General features: G+C 37.1%; 1 protein-coding gene and 1 pseudogene across 1 annotated transcript in view; one reads left to right on the forward strand and one right to left on the reverse strand.

Moving 5' to 3' along the window:
* The window catches only part of LOC132413854 (phosphatidylinositol 3,4,5-trisphosphate 3-phosphatase TPTE2-like), a 45,183-nt gene extending 25,535 nt beyond the window's left edge, over positions 1-19,648 (reverse strand). Inside the window, exons 1-11 of the mRNA XM_059996105.1 lie at positions 19,605-19,648; positions 18,273-18,434; positions 16,353-16,472; positions 14,792-14,891; positions 14,586-14,649; positions 13,773-13,837; positions 7,719-7,779; positions 6,645-6,726; positions 6,451-6,539; positions 2,775-2,836; positions 1,009-1,089 (exon numbers count right to left, since the gene is read on the reverse strand). Coding sequence (XP_059852088.1) covers positions 1,009-1,089; positions 2,775-2,836; positions 6,451-6,539; positions 6,645-6,726; positions 7,719-7,779; positions 13,773-13,837; positions 14,586-14,649; positions 14,792-14,891; positions 16,353-16,472; positions 18,273-18,361 — 813 coding nt within the window. The 5' untranslated portion in view covers positions 18,362-18,434; positions 19,605-19,648. The remainder of the gene's footprint in view (positions 1-1,008; positions 1,090-2,774; positions 2,837-6,450; positions 6,540-6,644; positions 6,727-7,718; positions 7,780-13,772; positions 13,838-14,585; positions 14,650-14,791; positions 14,892-16,352; positions 16,473-18,272; positions 18,435-19,604) is intronic.
* Positions 8,393-10,855, forward strand: LOC132413885 (serine/threonine-protein phosphatase 4 regulatory subunit 2-like; annotated as a pseudogene).
* Positions 19,649-26,623: the final 6,975 nt, after the last annotated feature.

Here is a 26,623-nt window from a genome sequence, read left to right on the forward strand (position 1 = left end):
GATAATTATGGAAATTTAAACGAGGACTAGACATTTGATACTATTAAGGTATAACACTGTTAGGTATGTCAATGGTTTTAAAGGTTTTTTTTTTTAGAGTCTTTATGTTAGATGTCACATTAAAAGGTTTAGGGGATAAGATGATCTGATGTCTGGGATTTCCTTCAAAATAATCCAAGTTTAGTGTGAAAATGAAGCGTGTGTGTGTGTGTGTAGAGTGGGGAGGGAATGAACGGTTGGCCACATGATGAAATGATTGCTGAAGCAGTGTGATGAATATAAGGGGATTTATTGTATGACTGTCTTGACTTTTTATGAGAAAGTCCAGGATAAAATGTTTTAAAAAGGAAAAAAATAAGGTAATAACATGGGTTGTCTGAGTATTAAATGAGACAATATATGTAGAAGTATAATAGTGTCTAGTATAAAATAGGTTTTTGAAAAATGTTACTTTTCCCTTTCCTTTCTCCTTTGAAGTGCAGCCCCCCTCCCACCGACTCTGTCTCTTTTTCTGTCACTGTCTCTCCCTTACACATGTGCACATGTGTGTGCCCATGCGTGCACACACACACACACACACAATGTTCTACAAGGGCTGAATTGGCCTAATAGGGGTTTGTGAAGACTCAGTTCCTCTTTACATGGAAATAAGAGGCTAGTGACTTCAGATAATCTTCAGGGGGTCTGAAACCTTAGGAATTGGACTTTCCTACCTTGGGAAGGGAATCAACTCCTGAACTCTGCAAACAATAACCAGTTAAAATGGAAGGCAGGGCGCTCTGGGGAGAACTCAGAGCAAAGGTGCAAAGCCAAGCAACACCTGAGGCAGGGCTCCTGGCCTCTGGAAGGGATCAAGGCCTGTCACGGGGCACCCAAGGAGAAGACCACCCAAGGAGAAGGTGACCTAAGGAATCACCCAAGGAAGAGAGTCTAAAATGAAACCAGATAATAGATGCCAATCTTAACCTAATTCCCCAGAGTGACCCCTTTTAAAGAAAGAGCACTTACCTGAGAAGGAGTTTCTATTCCCTGAAATTTACTGCTGGTGGATTTATCTGTTCGTCGTTCTCCAAAATAATAAAGGCTGTCCTATAAAAAAGGGGACAGTCCAATCATGGGTCATCTGCACGTCCCTTTCCTGTATAAGGCATTCTGAAGTTTCTAAGGGCACATGATTTCCTTAAGTCAGCGGTCTCTGGGCAGAGGCTATACCCGAAATAACAGAATTAACAAAGCTACAGCAAGGCCTACTCGCATTCAAAGACTCATAAAGACAATTTTAGAGCTGGAAGACTTTAGAGAGAATCTGGTCCTTCTTCCTATCTTTCCATTTTACAAATGGAGAAGATTAGGACCCAAAGAAAACCAAGTGACCTGCCATGGAGATGCGTGCAGCCCGTCAGAGACAGCAAAGGCCTGAGCACCGGCCTCTGGCTCTGTCCAGGGCTCCAGACCAACAGCTTTCAAACTTTATATTTATATATTTACTTATTTTGGCCACGCCACACGGCTTATGGGATCTTAGTTCCCTGACCAGGCACTCAACCCTCGGCAGTGAAAGCGTGGAGTCCTAACCACTGGACCTCCAGAGAAGTCCCTCAAACTTTTTATTTTTAAAGCTACAATCCACATTCATAAACCTGGGAGATACACACACACACATACACACACACACACACACACGCACTCTCTCACACAGAACTGAAACAAAAGTTTCACAAACAATACTTACCTTTTGATATTTCCTATTCTAATTGATTCCATTTTATTTAAAAAATGCGAGTGACAACGCAATAAGTTGATTTCACAACTCACTGATAAACTGTGATCCATAGTGTGAAAAACACTGTCCTACAGCATCCATTTTCCTGACCTGTGTGTCTCAAATTTGAAATAAAGACGACGGTGGAATCAGGGTGCTGGGCCCAGATCAGAACCCCCAGCTTCTCTTATCTGGGCGGCAGGCTGAGCGAGAAGCAGAGCTGCTGGGAGCATGCCCTGTAAGAGGTGACGTTTTAGCAAGATCATGGCAGAAAAAGAGTGGGAACCCTGCTTTAAGACATAGCAACAGCCCATCCTGTCTTCTCAGAAATTTCCAGAGGGCACAGGCCCCACAGATGTTGACTGTGCAAAGATATAACATCCAGGAGAGACTTTGTTCTGAGTTGGAAAACGATGCCTTTTACCTACCTAGCACTTGCAAGGATGTTCAAGGTCCTTTAGAAAACTTCCCTAACCCATCTTCTTCTTATTCTCGTGAGAAAGGAGGAAGGCCTGGAGCTGGTGGGATTATGGGTCTCAGGGAGGCAAGTCAAGCTTCTGTATCGCTGAGGTTTTCTTGCACTTTCACAACTTGACCTTACTCATTTCACATTAATCTGGACTCTGTTGTGTCCTGTCTTTATTTAAAATATTCCTATTGTATCCACGATGGATGTTTTAGCATTAACTTAGATTTTTTGAATGCTGCACTGGAATATTATTTATCTTAATTACTGAGATTTCTGGCATTCCCTTAAATTTTGTGTCCAAGGTGAGCGTCTCATTGACCTCACCCTCATCCCGTCCCAAAGAAAGAGGCCCTGAGGTCAGTTACTAACTAGTGCCAGTTAAATGAGAAAGTATCCAAACCAGGCTTTCTAATAATCACCTCTCCAATTACAACTCCATTAATTACCATGACTCAGGGATCATGTTAACATCCCACCAGCGAGGCTTCAGAGCTAGCAAATTCAATCAGCCTAAGACAGCATTGGTAGGAGCATCTTCCATACCTCTGCGGTTGCAAATATTTCACTGGCAAGAAGGTAGGCACAGATCATAGTTCCAGTTCTTCCTAGAAAAGAAGTTAGTTCATGAACCCTTGCCCATGGCAGCACTTGGTATAAAACTACTCTCAGAAGTATTTAGAGTTCATTTTGGATTGATTTTCTTCCACTCTGAAAGTGCTGGTTCAAAATATTTCAATTCAGAGATAGACAAAGCCCTTACACTGCTTGCTCTGAGGTTCTACCTGGAGTTCTGTGCTAATTCTGTGCTAATGATGTGCACGTGTATGTTGTTCTTGACTCATGACCCCTGGAGACTGCAGTAACAGGCAGAGGCAATGAGCTCTGCTCCAGGACTCTAAAGCTAAAGAGATACCTACCAATTAAGAGCTAATTACACACCCTGTTTTCCTACTAATGTAAATAAAAGAAACTATAAAAGATAAAACGTGGACAGAACCCAAAACACCACCTAGCATTTGCCATATCTATTATTCCTTCCATTTTAGAGTTTTTTGTGTGTTATAAGACATATATTAAAGTAGAAAGAACAGAATAATGAGCCCCCATATACCTGTTCCCCAGATTCGATAATTATCATATTAATTGTTATACTTGTTTCTTCCTTTTCTTCCCTCATCCTTCTTTCCCTCCCCCTCTCTACACGCACCCCAGCCCCCCCACCAGCACATTAAAGCAAATCCTTGATTTCATGTCATTTTATCCTCAAAGTCTCATGTTTTTTTCCAATTTATATTTTTGCCCTGCCACATAAAATGTGAGTTAAAAAGTACATTGCATCTATTCTTTCTACAATGATCTGTAGTTTTGTCTTAGCCAGTATATGCTGAACTTTATTTTACGTAATTCCAAACTTATCCTTTTACCTTAAGATGCACCCTATTTTCTATTCTATCCTTTTAAGAAAATGAACCACTAAATTTATTTTGCAACCCATAGTTTGAAAAACAATATTCTAAGCCAAGTACTTCCAAAGAGGACTTTGTACCACCCTGTGCTCTGATAAGGAAAAGCTTCTTGCTAAAGGAGGCTAACTGACCATTGACAGTCTAGCTCTCTAGCATGGATGATTCACATTTCAATTCTGGAGGACACCTCTGAGTCTTTACAGCCCTTATATATTCCCATTCGAAAAAAACCTTGCAGATTCATGTCCCAGTGGCTATGGATAAGCACAACCACAAAGTAGATGCCCTCTCATCCAGTCAAGTCAGGTATGCAAGGAATCATTAAAATGATTTACACTTGTCTTCAGTATTTTAACTTAAAACATAAACATATATTCATTCACTAAACTTTTGCTCTTGGACAAAGGTTTTAAGTTTTTAACTATGGTGAAAGGAAATCTACCAAAATACCTACCAGGTATATCATATTAATGATGAAATGATGATAACATTCCTCTTAAAGCCAGGAACTAAACAAACTATCCACTATTCACTGCTTCTATTTACTACATGGCTTAGCCAGTATTGTAAGATAAGAAAAACAAAATGTATAGGGATAGAAACAGAAGAAACAAACTCTCATTATTTGCAGACTAGAAAAGTCCAAGTAAATCTATAGGCTAACCCCTAAAACTAATGAAAGGGTTCAGGAAGATACAAGGTCAACACTAAGAAAGAAGCAAAAACTGATAGCTAAATAAGGGATGTCAGTTGAAATCTTTAGAGAAATTACTAAGGAATATAAAAAGAGTATATGACTTCCAAGCAAATGGTGGTGGTGGGAGGAAGGAATTATGCTGCAAAGAATTCAAGCAAACCAAAATAAAATATCAGTAAGGATATAGAAGATTTGAATAAAACAATTAACAGCCTAAGGGGCACATATAGAACACTGTTCAGGACGATGCATAACACACTTTATTTTCAAGTGCACAGAAAACATTTGATAAAATTGACCAAATTCTGGGCGATAAAGCAAGTCTAAATACATCTCAAAGAACTAAAAAAAATGCATATGTTCTCTGACCACAATGCAATGCAACCAGAAATATATAAAAATTATAATAGTGTGGTACAGAAAATTCACACAGTCCCAAATACATATGGAAACTTGGTATATGACTGAGAAGGGACTACAAGTTGATGGGGACTACATGAGCATGTAATAGATGGTTTTAGGACAATTGTCTATCCATATGGAAAAAAAATCTCCCTCCCCAAATTCCAATTAGATTAAAGACCTAAATGTAAAAAGCGAAACTTTACTATTTTATAAGGAGAATATCTTCACCACCTCAGCGTACGGGTGGATTTAAACGTGACCAAAACGCACGAACCACGCACACACAAAAGATTGATAAACTTCACACATTAAAAATTAAATACCTCTATATGAAAAAATAAATCATAATCAAACTTAAAAGACAACACAGTGGAAGAAGATATTTGCAATACAAACTGCTAACAAAAAATTAGCACCCAGATTATTTAAAGAAGTCCTATAAATCAATAACAAAATATTTGGGCTATCATGATATTACTGGTAATGTGCAGGCATCAACCAACAAAAAGAAGCAAAACCAAGATGAATGAAAACTTGAAAAAAGGAGCTGCTCTGGTACAGACCAACTGAATACTAGCCTTCCAAACAATCCTAAAGGAAAAGCAATGAAACACACATGAACACAGAATAATGTAAGCCTGCCCTCAGGAAAAATAATTAAATTTGAAATGAAGGTTTTCCTTTAAGCAGGGAATTAACCTGATTAAAAGAAGACTAAAGCCAACTCTTAGATTATAATATTTTGGTTGAGCCATATTAAATGGCCTTTTTTTAAAGTAAAAGATGGCCCAAAGAAAGGCAATTCCATGTGGTTCAACCTCTGTATTCTTCATTTAGGCACAATATTGTAAATTGCCGTACATACAGAATATTTCGACCTGTGGAACTAAAGATAGAACTTGCCTACTAACTCATGAGCTTGAAACTACTTTTCAAATAAGACTAAAACTTTATTCTACTCAATTACAGAAGGCAGTTTTAAAGTGTGTCTTCCTGGAATTTAATATAAAAAACTGTTTCACAGCCCAACGAAACCATAATGCCTTATTTGTCAAAAATTGTGAAATATGCCTAGATGATTATTAAAAGCCTAAATCTGAATGAGAGAAAATCTGACTCAAGTTAAATTGGTTGAATTCACAACTGGCTTTCCCCCCACCCCCATTTTCCCCCCACCAAAATCAACTTCTATGTATCATTACACTATAAAAATTCCAGTATAATTTTTGGTCTTTGAAATGGCATTGCTGTCGACACTCTTAACTTTAAAAGGTCCTCACAAAGTTTAAGAACAACCTTAAATAAAATGAAAAGTGCTCTGATGGTTTCTAAAGTTAAACAGTGTTTGTATTTTGACAGATATTTTGGCAAATCAAAAATGAAGAAACCCAAATAGTCAATAAACAAGGGAAAACACACTTAACCTTCCTCAGTTCTTCTATTCCTGCTTTCTTCTCTTCTTTACTCTTTCTTCCTTTCCTCCCCGCTTCCTCCCTCTTTCCTTCCCCTTCCTTTAGTCTTGAAGCTAATAGTAAAAAATGTTAACAATGATTAATACCGGTTAATAGCAGAACGTATCTTGTTGGTGTACTTTAATATATTTTTCAAATTTCTTTAGAAGAAGAGAAAGAAAAAGAAAAATGTTTTTTACCTTTGCCCCCCTTACAGTGAATCACTGTGATGTTTTCCTCATCTTGAGCCAGCCACTCTTTTACTTCCTTGGAGAACGCCACCATCTCACTGATTCCAAGTGAAAGATTTTTAGTTGAATGAAAATACTTCCCAAAAAAATCAAGCCCTTTGTATTTAGCCCCCTTATGACAGCCAGCTTGGCATCAAACTTACCTCAAAGAGGGGACATTGTGATCGTCAATCATGTATCGACGGACCCTATCATGGAAGTACTTAGCATCATAAGCTCTTTCACCTGAAATAAATGATGCACGGGTCATCTCTCTAACCCTAATAAACACAGTAAATGGTCAAGGTATAAATAAGTTATACTTTTCTATTTGAAATTCCTCCTCTACCTTTAAAAGGAGCTTTCTGTCTGGCTCCTGCTGCTCTAAAAGAAACGTAAGGGTCTCAAAAATAAAAGTAGGGGCTTCCCTCGTGGCGCAGTGGTTGAGAGTCTGCCTGCCGATGCAGGGGACACGGGTTCGTGCCCCGGTCCGGAAAGATCCCACATGCCGCGGAGTGGCTGGGCCCGTGAGCCATGGCCGCTGAGCCTGCACGTCCGGAGCCTGGGCTCCGAAACGGGAGAGGCCACAACAGTGAGAGGCCTGTGTACCGCAAAAAAAAATAATAATAAAAATAAAAGTAGAGTAGTGTTTTGTCCATCTTGAGTAACATAAGCCCAAATTATTTTGGTTTAATAGGACTTACTTGTACTTTTCTAGCAGGCTACTCACTACATTATCAGAAGGTTACACAGAGCAGAAGCCAATGTGGCCAACCAAAATACTTGCCTCCTGAAAATGTCCATTTAATATACAGGAAGAGGGTCAGCTGGGCTATAATTTGTTTGCTATAGGGTTTGGGGGTTTCTTCCCATGCAGGGCCCTGGTCTCCTCACTCCTCATTCCTAGTGGGTTAGAGCATGCATTTGTTGAATTGTCTTCAAAACACAAGCTGGCAGGAAAAAACAAATATTTTCCAAAACCTACTACCACTAGACTTGAGTCTCCTAAAATAGCTCTGCCCCCAGTCTCCTGCCTACCTCACGGGGCACTGTGTGCTGTTGCACTTTCTTTTCCTACCAAATAGAGCCAGCACAAGATGGAGACTTTTAAAAACTCACTTCCCACCACCACCAAATACCTATGATTAAATGAAATGTAAAAACTGAATCACCTTCTTACATGCAGTGAGTGACCTGTTTTCTATCTATAATAGCAAAATATCAAGTCATGTACATACTGCATAGATTGTAGACTCGGTAGTGGTTTTGATGCTTGGTATCCAGGAACCGTACAACTTCCTAAAAAAGACGGACACGTACCTTACATATTCCACATGGCACCAACATAAGGCTTTTCCTAGGACTAACCTCAAATGATTATCACCCTTCTATTCACTGGTCCGTCACTTAGCACCTTTTATGGGAGATTCAGGGAATAAAAAGGTACATACATTCCAAGTCATATCTAACCCACTGATGGTTTTCAAATAGCCCACAAAAGTTGTGATGACTACTCTGATTAGCCTCTACTGTAAATACACATTGTTTAAAGCTACCAGAGAAGGAAGTTAGTAGGTGGTTAACAAGCTTTAAGGAAACTGTAATTTGTTCTAAAATTTGTATGGAACCACAAAAGATCCTGAATAGCCCACCTTCAGAAAGAAGGACAAAGCTGGAGTTATCACACTCCCTGGTTTTAAACTATACTGTTGATACAAAGCTGAAGTCATCAGAACAGTAGGGTACTGGCACAAAAACAAACACATAGATCAATGGAACAGAATTGAGGGCCCAGAAAAAAACCCACACATATATGGATAATTAATTTATGATAAAGGAGCAAAGAACATACAGAAAGGATAGTCTCTTTGATATATGGTGTTGGGAAAACTGGACAGCCACATGCAAAAGAATGAACCTATACCACTATGTCACTCCATACACAAAAATTAACTCAAAAAGGATTAAAGACTTGAATGTAAGATGTGAAAACATAAAACTCCTAGAAGAAAACATAGCTGGTAATTTCACTGACATTGCTCTCAGCGATATTTTTGTGGATCTGACTCCAAAGGCAAGGGAAACAAAAGCCAATGTAAACAAATGGGACTACGTCAAACCGAAAAGCTTCTGCACGGTGGTGAAAACCATGATCAAAACGAAAAGGCAACCTAGTGAATGGGCAAAAATATTTGCAATTTATATATCCAATAAGGGGTTAATACCCAAAATATATGAACTATACAACTTAAAAACAAAAAAACAACCCAATTAAAAAATGGGTAGAGGACCCGGATAGACAACTTTCCAAAGAAGATATACAGATGGCCAATGGGCACAAGAAGAGATGTTCAGCATCACTAATAATTAGGGAAAAATGCACATCAAAACCACAATAAGGTATCACTTCACGCTTATTAGAATGGCTATTATCAAAAAGGTAAGAAATAACAAATGTTGGAGAGGATGTGGAGAAAAGGGAACCCTCAAACACTGTTGGTGGGACTGTAAATTGGAGCAGCCACTATGGAAAACAGCACGGAGATTACCCCCCAAATTAAGACTAGAAATGCCATATGATCCCAGCTATTCCACTTCTGGGTATTTAGCCAAAGAACACAAAAAACCACTAATTCCAAAAGATATCTGCACCCCTATATTCCCTGCAGCATTATTAACAACAGCCAAGATATGGAAACAACTCAAATGTCCACTGATGAATAAAGATGTGATAAACACGCGTGCATGTGCATGCACACACACACACACACACACACAATGAATACAACTCAACCATAAAAAGAATGAAGTCCTGCCATTTGCAACAACATGGATGGACCTTGAAAGTATTTGCTAAATGAAATTGTCAGGAAGAGAAAGACAAACACCGTACAATTTCACTCATATGTGAAATCTAAAAAAATAAAACAAATGAACAAACAAAAGTGAACAAAACCAAACATAGATACAGAGAACAGATTACTGGTTACCAGAGGGGAAGGGGTTTGGGGTGTGGCTGAAATAGGTAGAGGCTCAACTGTATGGTGACAGACGGCAGCTAGACTTGTGCTGGTGATCACTTTGTAGTGTATACAGATGTTGAATTTTAATGCTGTACTCCTGCAACTTATACAAAAACAAAGAGAGAGAGAGAATGGGGTGGGGAGGGAGGAAGGGAGAGAACAGGAAGGAAGGAGGGGAAGAAGGGAAGGAGGGAAGAAGGGAAGGAAGGAGGGAGGGAGGGAGGGAGGGAGGAAGGAAGGAATGGTTTGCCTCAGAGCACAGTGAGCAAAGAGTCTTTACAAACTTACAGCATGACGAGGACAAAATTCACAATGACTCTGACATCTGGATCAGGAATTCCTCAGTCAGCCGTATAGAAAATAAACATCCAAATGAATATGGTCTGGGAGCTGAGGGACATGAGGTTAAAAAACTCAAGTTTGACAAAGAAGGTGAAGTCAGAGATGACCAAACAACTTCTAGTCACACTTCTTCAGTTATGACAGAAGAAACAGAAGAACCAGTTTCATCTAAGAATAAAGACGAAGAGAAGAGGATGAAGAGGACGAGTGTCTTTATAACAACAGAAATGATTCCAGAAAAAAAAATTCAAGAGAAAGAATCTCATGATGCCTTAACTATAAATGAAGAGAATTCTGTGGAAAATAATCAAATAGAGGAATCTCATCTGTCTCACGATGAGACAGATTTACATTCCGAAGACAGTGAAAACAGAGGCCCTGCAAGTAGGATTCCAACTGCCATGAAACAGAAGAATTAGGAGGCTCCAATTCTAGTAGAACTGGAGAGATTCTCTCAGAATCTTACACAGAAAATGACTATAAAGCCACAGAAGTCACTGATGAACCAATAGAACAAGACTATTTAGAAATAGTTACATGCAGTATTTCACACTCAATTCTAGTCTTACACTGTATGAAATTTCTGTGTAATCAAATGGACCTTTAGTTTTGCACAAGTAGAAGGTTGTAAAATAAAGTACTTCATGGGATAAACCCTGAAAGAGTTGTTCTTGTAGGAACTGTGAGTATCAGCTCTTCCGGGTCCTGCTTACTAAACACTTTTTTGGGGGGGCGGGGGAGGATCTGGTTAAATCAGTGGCTTGTGTATAGGTTTTTTTTTTTAATTTAGAATTAAAGTTTTCAAACTGGAAGGTAATAATTACAATTTTTTTTTTTTGGAGAGTGTCATGCTTAGATTATACATATGTGAAAAGGCTTCTAGTCTTTTTCTAACAGCTCTGGTAGTTTTCATATTTTGGTCATAGTTTCAACATTTACCATATGAATTAAAGGGTTTCATGGTAGTTATATTATTTATATTTATAAATTACATATATGTTCATCTTTTACAGAAACAGAAAATTTAAAAATTTGCTCCCTTAGAATAATATATGTATATTTATGTGTAACATATTTTATAATATGTTATATATGTTATATAACATATGTAATATAATACATATATAAAATAAATATAACATATAACAGTATATACAAATAATATATATAACAGAATTATATATTGCATAAATTATATATAAATTTTAATTTACATATCATTCATACAAAATATAAATTATATAATTATATAATATATAAATTATAAATTTATATAAGTTACATATCTATATACTTATAGTATTATATATTTATGATGTTAATATATTCATAATATATGCATACTTATATATTATTGTTATATAATTATATATGTAATATATAGTTATATAATTTATATATTATATAATTATATATAATAACATAATATACTATATATAAATATAATATATTATTATAAAGGGGAAATGTTATATTTTTCTGTTTCTATAAGAGATAAGTTTATATATTTATAAATGGAATAATATATTTACATGTTATATAAGACATATACATATAATATATAATTTATACATGTAATTATATATTATTCTGTATAATATATATTATATGTAAGTATACATGTATTATTCTAAGGGGGAAATGTTATATTTTTCTGTTTCTATAAGAAATAAGATATATATGTAATATATATTTATAAATAGAATAATAGTTATACTATATAAAATTTATATGCAGTAATATATAACATATAATTATATATAACATATGATATATATTACATTTACTATATACTAATTTTATATATTATACATTATATATTAATATATATTTATTTAAATATACACTATTTTAAGAGGGAAATGTATTATATATTATATAATTACATGTACAACTATACATTATCTTATATATGCTATATAGTATAGTATATATAATATATATTACATATAATTATATACACATTATTCTGAGAGGGGAAATGTTCTATTTTTCTGTCTCTATAAGATATGCATTGGCTACTTTTTCTATTGGTAATGATCGAGTCCACATCTTTCAAGGCCGTTCCTTTCTCTTCTAAGTAATTAAAAATCTGGTCCTTATGAAACCATGGAAACTTTAAGTCTGTTGAAATATCAGGTTAAACACGTTCTGAGAGATCTGTTCAAACTAAAATTCTTTTGTATACTTTTGTGGTGCTTGAGAAAAAGACTTCACCATTTGTGAGAAAATGTGCTTTATCTTGGAAATTGTGTTAAAACATTAGCTTACTATTTTGTAGGATTGAATATGCTTATGAAGCTGATGTGAGACCGTCTCAGAAGAACTGGGCAGATTCACAGAACTTTTGCTTGCTTTTCTGAACATTTGTGAATATTACACATTTCTTTCTAACATATTCTAGAGTATGCAAATGTCAATGGTATGAAACACAATTACACTGGAAAACTAAATTAATGATGAACTTGAGCTAAATGACTGAAGGTCATATTCACAGATTAAAGTCACGCAAGCCATACAACTTCCTGTCAAAATTACTGGCTGCCAAATTTATACTTGTTTCTTCAGATGTACCTTTTGATATTTAGAATTTTTAATTTTCTGTAAAAGAGACTTTTTAGAGTGTAATGTGTTTGCTGCCTTTGTGAAGCAATGTATAATTGTATAATTTCTGTAAGTAAACTGAATGCTTGAGCTTTCAATCAGCATTCTAGAAGCAATAAATGTTATTTTATACCATTTAGAAAGAACTACTGTACACCCAACAATATTGGATAAATCCCACAGAATTCATTTTAAGCATAAAAAGCTGGTCACAGAAGATGTAGTCTATGATTCCATTTATGTGAAATTCAAGAAAAAGTAGAACTAATCTGTTGTGACACAAGGGAGAATAGTAATTACCTCCAGTGTGTTGGGGTATTGACTGAAAAAGAGCAAGAAATGTTCTATATTTTGATAGGGGTGTTGGCTGTATCTATACCTATATATAATTTTATCAAGATATACATGAGATTAGCACAATTTACATGCCTCAAAGTATAATTATATATACACATACTTATATATAGACATACACACATATACATACAAAATTACAGTTTTATTGAGATAGAACAAATACTGTAAATTGCACTAATGTATACACACCCACACACATATGCAAACTTCTTAAACAATGACTTTTAACTGGCATTTCATAGTAAGCATCACTTGATGTTTGAACTTTATTTAATCTACGGGACCTAAAGCAGTATGTATCCACTGTAATTTAGGATCTCAATCTAAGAATACACATTTTAGTTAAAGAATTCTCAATCTTCTTCCCTATGACAGATCATGAAAAACAGCCACAATTCACCACAATTCCTGCCTTCCAGAGACGGCATCTGACGTCTGCTTGAATCTGAACCGGGTTTGTAGTTTGCTTGTCCAATAGGATAAGGTAGAAGCCACATTATACTAGTTGAGAGCCAGGGCCTCTGCATTCTTTGATGCTAGTGAGGTCCTTGCCACTGCCTTATGTGAACAAGCCTGAGCCAGCCTGTTACAGAATGAGACATCACTTGGAGCCAGCCAGCAATGCCATTTTAGACTAGCCCACCCTCAGATGCCCAGCTGCTGCCCACAGATGCATGAGTTAGCTCTGCTGAAATTAGTTAAGCGTGTCCCTGATCAGTTAAGCCCAACTCAAATTCACAAACCACATTATCACGAGCAAAGTAAATGTTTGCTGTTATAAGTCATTTAAGTTTGCGGGTGATTCATCACAGAGCGAAAGCTAATTGATAGCAATCCATGATAATTTTTTACCTGAAAGAGTAAATTTTTAGGAGAACACTGTCATCTCTGGGCCCACATTATCTCACAATTCCACAGTCTATGCTTACTGAGAAATGTGAGCATTTGTTAGATAAAAACTCTTACCTTAATGGGATTCCTATAGAAAGACTGCTTTCCAGAAGATGGGAATGACATGGCAATGATACGCTCTGGAAGTCAAAACAGTCACTATTAACAAATGTTATAGATGTGAAACAATATATGAGAACTCGACTTACATATAATCAGACTGCTTTCATAGAAAAGAACTGTCAGGATTGAGAATGACAGGAAAAAAGCTAACTAACCCTCAGGATAATCAACTTTAATATCCAATACTGGATATTAAAGTATCCACTATTTTGACCGTTACATTCAGTCTTCCCAAGTCTCAACTGGTTCCAACCTTATGCAACAGATTTGCGTTGACTTTAGTCTGGAGGGCCCCCTGTGGTGGGAATTGATTTCTTTTTTAAACACCAAAGAAAAATGAGAGATCTGGGCTCCAGCAATGTTGGGAACTCCTAGGATGCTTTCCAGTGTTCCCCTGACTCAGAAACCCAGACCTACAAAGCAAGGACTTCAGCGTTCTAGGAAGAGAACAGGCCTCTCCGAAATCCTTGGGACCGAGGATAACTACTAGAATTCAATAAATTCTAAACCAAACAGATGGAGTCAGCTGAAAATCCATTCAACTTCCTATACTATAAGCAAGTAGCCCTGAATTGAGATGAAAATTAAGATTTTTCCATTTTCAGGGTTAAACTCCAAATATGTCCCACTATCATAGGGGCATATGTCTTCGTGGATAAAAAATGCTTTGAAAAAACATGCCTCAGACAGGGAAAGAACAAAATTAGCATATAATTACTCACACACAAGAAAAATGTGATGTTAATATATGAAAACTTCACAAACCAGTAATGTAAGTGAGGTCTAACTCAAATCCATCCTTCTTGTATCGCCGTTTGTTTCCTGAAACCTGAGGGTTTAAAACAATCATTCATTTGTAAAACATAACTCAACATAAAAAAAGAACAATATATAGATAGCTACAACCCTTGCCAGCATTTCCTGAAGCACAAACATTTTTTCTGAATCATAAACATATTTTGCCCACTTACCATCCTCCTGGTCAGCATTTCAAGATGTCTTTTTTGATGAGCCAGATGAAAAACTCTTATCAGAGTGATAAGTCGTAGAGGTCGTAAAATAATTGTCGACCTAACAATAAAAGATTCATTTTTGCTTTAGAAACAGAGGATTTTGTCAGTATGAACTAAGGTTAGAGCAGTGGCTCTTAACCAGGGGCAATTTTGCACACGACCCCCTGGCCCAAGCCTCCCGCCCACCCCGGGCATATTTGGCAATGCCCAGACATGTTTCGTTGTCACAACTGCCTGCGAGGGGCTGCTACTTGCATCTAGTGGGTAGAGGCCAGGGATGCTGTTCAGTACCGATGCACAGGACAGCTCCTTTACTAAAAATGTATCTGTCCAAAACATCAGTAGTGCTGGTGTTGAGAAACTCTGATTTAAAGAAGAAGTCATATGGTAGACTCTCAGAATTTGTGGGTTTAACTTCTGTGGTTTAAGACAAGCATTTTTCAATCTTTTTCCCATCAAAACAGAATTCTTATTCCCCTCTGTTACTCCCATGAGTAACAGGGGTTCACTAGAGCTGTGAACACACATCAGGCAGGTAGCAGATGAGTTACTTCCCAAGTGTGTCTCCTACCATCAGGAAGAAACACGCTGGCAAAGAACTGATGGTTTGGGCTAGCGCTTCTCTAGCTTGAGTGTGCATACTGATTCAGTAGGTCTAGAGTGGGCCCTGAGGTGTTTTTCTTCTTGTATTTCTGACAAGCTCTTCGGTGATGCTGAGGTTGCCTGTCTGAAGACCATACTGGTTTTGGTTATTTTCAAAAACTCCGAAAGCTTGTCACATCAAGTTTTGTTGGGACCTGAGGGAAAGTCCTGAGAAGCTGGAGTGCAGGAAGTGGCAAGCTATCTGACTAAGGAATAGGCCTAGTGAGCCACCCAACAGCTACATCCTAGAACACTTTTGCTCTTTTTCTTCTCACTGCCACAGTAGAAAGAGGAGGAGAAAGAAAAAAGCCATCGGTCTCTCATACACATTTTTGTTTGATCCCTAATGGTTCTAACCTTGCCTCAGCTTTCATCATGTTAACTATACTGCAAAAATTGTACCTCTGTGTTTCTACCCATGTCACCTCGTTTTTCTCTTCCATTTGTTCCTTTTTAGAGAATCATCATTGGAGGCACTCACATTTTTCATCAACTCAAACCAGTACTCTCTTGGTTATAGGAAAAACCCAGGAATTTCACGTGTAAGAAATTTGTGGTTGAAGCGCAAGTGGGAATTTAAAAACGTAGAGAAGTTCAAGTTAGGACAAGAGGCAAGTCCCCAGTTTCTTCTTTGGGGGCATCATCTTCTTCATTCAACTAAAGGTACTCAGTGTGGACACCCTTCACTGGTCCCTAAACACCACCATCCTTTAGTTTCCAGATATGTGGAAATTTATCTCAACGTTTCATTTTCAAGCAGCTCATTTAGCACAGAATTAGCACATTCAGAGTTAAAAAGATTACACAAAATGAAAGCCACAGAAAATATTTTTTAAGAAAGAAAAACTTTAAGAGAAGGGAAGCATATGTTTCTTACTTGGGGAAATCTTTAAGAACCTTAAAGTCATAGAAAATACAAGCAATATTGACCAGTAGAGTCACCACAATAATGGCAGCATCTAAGGAGTTAAATATATCAGAAAAATACCGTCGTATCCTGTAACAAAAAATATATATATATAAGTTTATGCTTCCCCAAAGAAGAGGTAGGGATATTTTAAAAGCACAAATTATTTGACTCATCCCCCTTAAAATTTCTGGTTTGGGATTTCCCTGGTGGTCCAGTGGGTAAGACTGCGCTCCCGATGCAGGGAGCCCGGGTTAGATCCCTGGTCAGGGAACTAGATCCCACGTGCATGCCGCAACTAAGAGTCCGCATGCTGCAACTAAGAACCAGCGCAGCCAAAATAAATAAATATTTTTTAAAAAAAGGAATTCAGCTTTGATGAATGATTTATTATTTATTTATTTTTGGCTGTGTTGGGTCTTCGTTTCTGTGCGAGGGCTTTCTCCAGTTGCGGCAAGCGGGGGCCACTCTTCATCGCAGTGCGCGGGCCGCTCACTGTCGTGGCCTCTCTTGTTGCAGAGCACAGGCTCCAGATGCGCAGGCTCAGTAGTTGTGGCTCATGGGGCTAGTTGCTCCGCAGCGTGTGGGATCTTCCCAGACCAGGGCATGAACCCGTGTCCCCTGCATTAGCAGGCAGATTCTCAACCACTGCGCCACCAGGGAAGCCCTTGATGAATGATTTAAAGTGCATTTACTAGACTAGATTAAGGAAAAAAATATTCATACTCATTTTATACTTATATAGGACAAGAACATCAATATGGCAAGTATAACCATAGTATAGTAAGAGATATAACCAAACCATTGAACAAGAGACAAGCATTGCCTTCACACAGGTGGGAGAGAGATGGGATGGTGAGCAATGCTATCGCACAATGGAAGCTGAACATGTCACAGCCCTAGAGAAACGGGCTGTAAGATGTGCATGAAAGGAGCTTGTGAGAGGAAGATGGGTCCACTACTTTGGCCTGCAAACTCATCACCTGGCTTTGCACCCACAGTGGAATTCCAGTGAGCTGGTGTGGCCTCCTCTGTGCAAAGCTGAACTTTCAGTCCTGGCACCTCCTCAACACTAGCTCCTTCAGCCATTGGCACTGGGGCTCCAGGGAAATCATCTTCTAATCCTGGGATAGCCCCTTTAGGCTCTGAGTAACCTGGGAGTGGGCCACTGTCCTCAGCTCAGAGGCACGAGGACAGAGATTCAGCCAGAAAGGAGACAAGCATGTTCCAAAATGCTCTGATGAAGTGAGGCTGGGGAGTTTAGTCCCTGACTCGCTCTCCCATAGAGCTTAACACAAGTTTTTGTTCATTTATTTTTAAATTTCTCATTTTTAAAAAATTTTTTGGCCGTGCAGCTTGCAGGATCTTAGTTCCCCGACCAGGGATCGAACCCATGCCCCCTGCAGTGGAAGCATGGAGTCCTAACCACTGGACCACCAGGGAAGTACCACAAATTTTTATTTTAACTGAGGTAGGGTTTGCTCATGATCTATTATCTAGTACTTAATATACTGTCAGCTTTTATTTACATTGAATCAATAAAAATATCAATATTTATACTTCACATACATATTCCTCTTAATAACATGCATGTAGACATATTAGCTGCCTGGCCCCATTTTGCAAACCCTTTAAGCTTTACCTGTTGAAGGAACTATCTAGAATACATGGTTTGGAGGCTAGAGTGCCAGTTGCAATAGTAATATTAAAGCTCAGTCTGATAGCAATTGGGATTTGGATTGTTGTTTCTCTTGTGGAGTATGCCTTCAAGGAGAATTATTTTGATAAAGAGGGGCACATTTAGTTGGGTTGACCTGGTAATTCCTTGGGATGCTTCTCATAGCAGTACAAAATAGCTCTATGTGCTTTTAAAAAATTAATCAAACTTACCCTTCTATAAATACTCGAAGGAAAACATCCATGAAAAAAAATAAAGCAATAGCTAAAGAAACTGAACGATATTCCATAGGAATATACATCGTGCTATCAGAGACAACTATGTCTGTAATGATGAGGGACACATCCACAAAGGTCAGCAAAATTCCAAATATTCTACAACAAACAAACAAATAAACCAAATAAGGATAAAGTGGTTTTCACACCTATAGGTAGACTAACTTCAGCCCAATGATCTGATATCAAAATGTCATTATTTGGGGTTAAACTGTTCAGTGGTAGGGAGAACTGCCCTTAGAACCTCAACATAAATGACTCTGCTTTCACCCAATAGAAGCAGTTGTTAGAGAAATAAATTTCCCACTAAACCACTTCATGATATCATGCCCTTTTATATTAAGACACATCAGACCAACACTCCAAGACAGAAGAGGCAAACTACATTAAAATTACGTTTCCAATTGTAGACCCTTCTTAAAATTTAAGAATTTTATAAGGGTCTTCTACCCATTTCCCTCAATAAATTAAACCTCATTAATCTTGATATTTTTAAGGAATTTAGTAATAAAAACCAAGTGAAAGCATGACTAACATAAGCCCTTAAAAGACTACTTTGACCAGTAAGGCTTCTTATCAGTGAGTTTATCAACAAATAGAAGATTACATGTCAATGGATGGTTCTGGCACAGTTCTGGGCATGTAAGAAGGAATTCAATTCAATAAATACATACATAATTGAACTCTAAAGTAACTCCTAAGCCTTTTTCCTGTATATGCTAAACACATTCTCTATAAGTTGATTATACTATTTGTATACTCTATGAAGGTAAATTAATCTTAAAGCACTTTTTCACAATTGCAATGCAAATTAAAATATCAATTTTAAAGGAAGCAAGTACATTGTGTGAATCTGTAACATAGTATGAAATCTTACTATCATGTAGAAAAGAAAGATCTAAGTAAAATGTTTCCAGAATTAAGGAGTAATTCTAGGTGAATAAACACCTAGTATTTATTAATATTTACTAAAACTATAGAATTTTGAAATGCATGTTTCATTATTTTTACTTTTACAGGTAGAAAAAAACATGTTAATATGTTGATATTAGACTCCGTACATGCCATTTCTTTGCAATTCTTAATGTTTAGCTTCAATTAAAATTCCAAGATAAATTAGATTGCATTAAATGGGGCACAAAGGTTATTTAGCGACATACTGACAGTGGAAATGCTTTTTTTTTCCCTCCCAGATCCTTTGCCATTAAAAAATATTGATATTAAATGTAATACATACTTAATTACCTCCTTTTCTGGAGTCTCACATACCTGAAAGTGAAGGATGATACAATCAAGTACACAATTCTGTTAATCTTGCTGCTGCAATAAGAAGTAAAAATAAAATTTCAGAGCTTTCAAGTGTATCAGATTTTTCCTAACATATAGTATGAATTTAACCAACAAAGGCCTTTATAATTTTTAAAGTCTCCAGAAGTTGCCTAACAAAATGCTTTTTACTAATAACTAAAAATTTCACCTGGGGCTTCCCTGGTGGCGCAGTGCTTGAGAGTCTGCCTGCCGATGCAGGGGACATGGGTTCGTGCCCCGGTCCGGGAGGATCCCACATGCCGCGGAGCGGCTGGGCCCATGGGCCATGGCCGCTGAGCCTGCGCGTCTGGAGCCTGTGCTCCGCAACGGGAGAGGCCACAGCAGTGAGAGGCCCGCGTACCGCAAAAAAAAAAAAAAAAAAAAAAAAAAAAAAATTTCACCTGATTCTTTTTTTCTTTCCTATGTAGAATATATGTGAAAAAAACCACTAAACTTTCCCTTCACTGTAAAGCTCTAATCCCAACTTAATGGCAAGATTAAGCTTGGGGTCATCAACTAAAGCAACAGAGCATGGAGACAGAAGGGAATGGTAGAAGAGATGTGTGTTCCAGCTCTCCCACGAGTGAGCTGTGGGATCCTGGGCAAGTCATCAAACTATGGCCAGACCTGTTCTACAGCAATAGAATAAGGGACTTCAGGGAAGCTCTTGTCTTGTAATATTCATTTCTTGAAACAAGTCACCCCATGAATAAGACAGTTAAACATTAATGAGACTCACAGCTGGGGTGGGAAGTGCACTTTGGAGGTGAGGAATGTTAGTAAGATACATTTCAAAGGGGAAACACACTGGAGCCTGGGCTCCTTCTGTTAGGAGGAGGAGGAGACGGTTTTATAGCGCCAGCAGTTGTGCCTCATTTTGCCCTATGGCTGGAGACAAGGTAGTCATTGAGGAGCAATTTCTTGCCCTGCTGAAGCCTCCAACACGTGACCCAAATTCCACCCCAAGTGGGATTTAATCCCAAAGCAATGCTCACAGACTGTGCCCAAGACTGGAGAAGAGGGAGGATATATGCCGAATAGAACTGGGGCACTGCCAAATGGAACGAGCCCACTGTTGGGCTAAGCTGAGCTATAAGATCTCCCACCCCCTCTAATTTCTCCCTTCTCCATCTGCACCCGCTACCTCTGCCCAGGCTTAGCGAGCAAAGGTTGATGTGGATGGGGAACTGATTGGCCAAAAGAGGTGAACCTCCCCTGAGGTTGCCATTCTCTTAATACAAGCCCTTTCTGATCCCAGACAGACTATCAGATCTCTGGGTAGCAAAGAAATGTTACAACAAATCAGAACTTACTTGACAAAGTGAATTTACAGAACCATGCCCGACAGAATCATTGGGGCACAGAAGGATGGCTTGGGGTGGCTTTAGGCTCTACTATCACTTTCAGTGCCTCCCAAAACTACCCCCAGTAAATAAGGAATTGAGTTTTTTTTAAAAAAAGAGTGTGCTATATAAATGCAGCTTCAAACAATGTGTGTGGAGTTTGCTGGGAAAGGACTGTAACTCGGTAATTATACATTTAGAAAAAGTATTCATATTTGGGAGCAACAGACATACACTCCCCAACACCCAGTGCAACCATGTAACTTTCCTAAAAATGACTACTCAGAGAAGTGCTTGAGCCAACTGAGCAAGGAATAAAAATGAAGGAGGCAAGAATAAGGAAGATGCCTTATAGAGAAAAGGTGTCAAGAAATAGTCATAAAAATTCAGAACTAAGTCCAAATAATCATTGTTAATGTAGCACATGGAAATGTAAACAAATGATTCTAAAAGCAAAGATAAATAACAAAATTCTCGATGAAAGTATGGATTTAAATTTGCAGGGTTTTCCCACATTAATTTAGGTTTCTCAGAAGACAGAAGTAAAAGCATGTTGCATTTCTATCTTCCCAGGTACAAGTCCAGTTTTAAACTGGATATTGATGGAGAAACGAAGGTACAATTATGTTTTCTAAAAATAGGTTTATAACTTTCATATTATTAAAACTTGAATAAAAACAAATCGACTAATAGCATAATGTTAAAAAAATTTAAAGAAAAATATCAAGAAGTGTTTAATACAGAAAACAAAGTAAAATGATAGCAAATAAAACCAAACATACCTGAAATGATAATAAATACAAACACATTACTCTCATATCAAATACTGACAAATACTTTTAGATAGGTTTAAAAACTAAAGGCACTATATGCTATATACAAGGACAAAAACTAAATTAAAATGATAGTTTGAAAATAAAGAGATGGACAAAGATATCAGATGCAAATGTTAAATCTCAAAACATTAAAAGTTGTAATATTAATATCAAAGTTGAATCCAAAGCAAAAATATTAACTATGACCAAGACTTATTTTATACTGATAGAAGGTAGACTCTATAAGATACTATTAAGACCATGCTGAACAGGGGTAGGAGCTGCATTGGGGGCAGGTCCTATCTTTCCCATTGGACACTTATTTCTCTGCACAGATGGTGGAGGGAGGCACGTGGTCATACTCAAAGCATTAAAGGCACTGGGATGATTCTTTGGTTTTCCTGCTCTCACTCCAGGGCTCTGGGTCCCCCCACCACCACCACCACCAAACTATCCACAACAGACAAGGCTATATTCCTAGATTAAACTCAGGTTGAAGAGAGCAGAGTCAGGCTTTAGATCTGAGTCCAACCTAAGTTAGCTCGTTAGGATTCTTTACTGGGACTTAGAGAGGAACCTCCAAAGTACCTAGGAGTGTCCTTTGCCCAGCTTGGTCCTCAGGGATATACTTCCCTTTGGAGTGGGTGTTGGTAGCAAGGATAAGATCTGAGTGTCCCTGGTCAAACACTATCCATTTTAAAATATATATATATTTATTTAAAAACTATATATATATTTTTCTATTGTGTAGATAAAACATATTTAAAGCATTTCTATGAAATTTTAAAAGAAATTTATCCTACAAGATAAAAAAACTTTAATGGTATTCTAAAATATAAAAATTATTCAGACTACATTTTCTGACCACGATTTAATAAAACCAGTGAAGTGGAAGAGTACTATACAAGATATTTAATTGCATTTTATCACTACAGAAATTTTAAAGGTGCCACATATGACAACTTAGATTAAATGGAGATATTGTTTGAAAGACACAAACTACTAAAATGTGCTCAAGAAAAAATAGATAACCTGAATAGCTTAAAAGGTAATATATCTAGTAGAGAAATTGAACTTGTAGTTTAAAACTTTCCAACAACAACAAAAAAGTCCAAGCCCAAGTGACTTCACAGGAGAATTCTACTTAATTCTTTAAGAAAGATACAAATCTAAACAAACTCTTCCATAAAACAGAAGAATAGGGACTGCTTCCAAACTCATTTTAGGAGATTAGCATTACCCTGATACCAAAACCAGTAAAGACATTACCTGACAAGAAAATTACCAATATCCCTCATAAATATAGATACAAAAATCCTTAACAAAACATTAATAAATTGAATCCAGCAGTATATATATATTTTAAATTCATGACCACTTGGTGTTTGTTCCAGGAATTCAAGGATGGTTCAACATTCTAAAAATAATGTAATTCGCCATGTCAACAAACTAAGGAAAATAAAACATATGATAATCTCAATAGAGGTAAAAAAATTTTTAAACAAAATTTAACATCCATTTATGGTAAAAACTTTCAGTGAACTAGGAAAAAAGGGAACTTCCTTAACCTGACAAGGGGCATTTATGCTCCCCCAAAACAAACAAAAAAACTATGGCTGATATCAATCTTAATGGTGAGACTGAATGTTTTCTTCCAATGATTAGGAATCTAGGATGTCAGTTCACATTTCTTCCACTCAAAATTATACTGGAGTCAATGTAATAAAGCAAGAAATGGAAATAAAAGGCCTATAGATTGAAAAGGAAGAAATAAAACTCTCACTATTTGTAGATGAGATGCTTGCCTACCTAGAAAATCCCAAGGAATCTACAAAAAAGCTAACAGAACTAATAAGTGAGTTTAACAGTTATTATATAAAAGGTCAATATACAAAATTCAACTATATTTCTATATACTAGCAATGAATGATTGAAAAGTAGAAATTTAAGCAACTGAACCATTTATATTAGCACCAAAACCCATGAAATACTTTTATTATAAAGTAACAAAATATGTGCAGGATCTGTATGCTGAAAACTACAAAACTTGACGGAAGAAAATGAAAACCTAAAGATAAGAAGAGATGTGAAATGGTACTGCCATTTTGGAAACTATTTCTTATACAATTAAACATACACTTTACCATAAGTATCAGCAATCCTATTCCTTGGCACTAACCCAAGATAAATGAAAGCTGTGTCCACACAAAAAACTTGTACATAAATGTTCATAGCCACATTACTCATAACAGGCCAAAACTGGAAATAATCCAAATGCCCATCAATGGGTGAATGGATAAGAAAATATGATACATTCACAGTGATGTCAGAAACATGACAGAGTGAAAAACTACCTTTGTCTCTGCCCTTCAATCTACAACCAATAAAACCCACAACTCAACAAAGGTGCCACTGTCCAACACAACAGTTTTCCAGAGGACTCCACACATCTGTACATCTAAAGGCGGGTGAATTGGAACACTTAGAAGAGATGGAACGAGGGAACAGTGGAATCAGTGCCTGCAATCCTGGCCCTCTGACCACAGCAGCTGTGCCCACAGCGTCAGAGAACACAGTAGCAGCAGGGGAAGCAGCACACATGACTACAGGCTCCAGACCACACCAGCACCCATGGCTACATGTAACTGACCAACAGTGGGGCCTGGGATCCTGTCCCTCCAGCCACCAAGGTGACCACAACCTCACTGCCACTCCCCCACCTGCAGTGGCACAGCCCATGAACTTAATGAGATATAAGAAAACTCAGAGAGGTAGTTTAATGAGCTCAGGAATAAAAATGAATGAACAGAAAGAATATTTTACCAAAGAGATTGAAACTCTAAAAAGAAACAATTGGGAGATTGGGATTGACATATACACACTACTATATATAAAATAGATAACTAATAAGAACCTACTGTGTAGTACAGGGAACTCTACTCAATAGAGTGGATATATATGTATAGGTATAACTGATTCACTTTGCTGTACAGCAGAAATTAACACAACATTGTAAATCAACTATATGTCAATAAAAAATAATTTAAATAAAAAGGAACCAAAAAGAAACTCTGGAGCTGAAGAACTCAATAAATGAGATGAAGAACACACATTAGAAGCACTGGAAACAGAGCAGACAATATGGAAGAGAGAATTAGCAAGCTGGAATATAGCAATCTACAAATGATACAAGTAGACGAGGAAAGAGAAAAAAGATTTTTAAAAGGAAGAAATCCTGAGAGAGTTATCTTACTCTTTCAGGAAGGACAACATTAGGATAGTGCATATCCCAGGAGGAGAAGAGAGGGAAAAGGGAGCAGAGAGTTTATTTAAAGAAACAATAGCTGAGAACATCCCAAACTTGGAGAAGGAACTGGAGTTACAAGTCCATTAAGCTAAGAGAACACCTAATTACCTCAATGCAAAAAGACCTTCTCCAAGACACATAATATTAAAATTGTTAAAAGTGAATGACAAAGAATTTTAAAATCAGCCAGGGCAAAAAGGATGGTAACCTACCAGGGAACCCCCACTATTAGGCTATCAGCAGATTTCTCAGCAGAAACCCTACAGGGGAAAAGGGAGTGGAATGACATTCTCAAAATACTGAAAGAAAAAAACTGTCACCCAAGAATACTCTATATAACACAGGTATCATTCAGATATGAAGGAGAATAAATGGTTTCCCAGACAAAGAGAAGCTGGAGTTCATCAACACTAGACTTGCCTTACAAGAGATGTTGAAACGAACCCTTCTATCAGAAACAAAATGACAAAAATACACAAAACTTTGAGCAAGGTGATAAATAGAACCAGAAAATTGCCACTCTTTACCAAGATAGGTTTTTAAATACTTTATTATAGTATAAAAGTTAAAGGGAGAGAAAAAAAGCAGAAAAATAACTATAGCTATCTACAGTTTGGTAACAAACTCACTCAACAAAAACAGGTAATTTGAGACTACAAAAACAAAAGGGGACGAGGAAAAGGATGGAACTTATGTTTTTAAAAAATGTTTTAGTTCACTATAAATTATATCATAATGTGTGAAAAGCATGCTGAAATCAGAAGGCTAGAAAAATGATTAAATAGATTCTGGAAAGACCCAGTGTATAAAGATTCATAACATAATAGAGGTGGATTTTAAAAGCTTTGAACAAGATATAAATGTTTTCAATAATGGGTTCATTCATTCAACCAAACTCACTGAGTGCCTACTATGTGCCATGGCGCTGTCTGAGGCACTGGAGATACGGCAGTTAAAAAAAAGGACAAAATTTTCTTCCATCATGATGTTTAAATTCTGTCTCGTGCAGACCATAAATATAATAAATAAGTAAATAAGGTAGTAAGTTATAAGGTGATAAATGCAATACGGATCATTAAATTAGGGTAAGGACAATGGAGGGGGATGCAACTTTGATGCTGGGGAAACTAAGTAGTCACCTGGGAGAAAAGTAGACTCCTACATTTTATACCTTAATACAAAATAAATCCTGGGCAGATGTTTTATTTAAATATAGAAAATAAATTCAAAGCATAGATGAATTTTGGTGAATATATTAAAATCTTAGGTAGAGAAAGACTTTCTGACACTAAAGGCATCAATCATAAAGAAAAGGACAGATGTATTCAACTGTATGAGGATTATAAACTTCTATATAGTGAAAAGCTAGGCAACCTGGGAAAAAATACTTGCCCTATGATATAAAAAGGATATATTTAACTTTTCTATCCAATGGCAGTGATAAACACCCCGATTTTAAACGGGCAAAGGTAGTTTGCAAACAATGAAATACAAGTTCTATGAAAAAAGTATAAA

The sequence above is a fragment of the Delphinus delphis genome, chromosome 18, assembly GCF_949987515.2.
Source record: "Delphinus delphis chromosome 18, mDelDel1.2, whole genome shotgun sequence".
In the NCBI taxonomy this organism is placed as follows: Eukaryota; Metazoa; Chordata; class Mammalia; order Artiodactyla; family Delphinidae; genus Delphinus; species Delphinus delphis.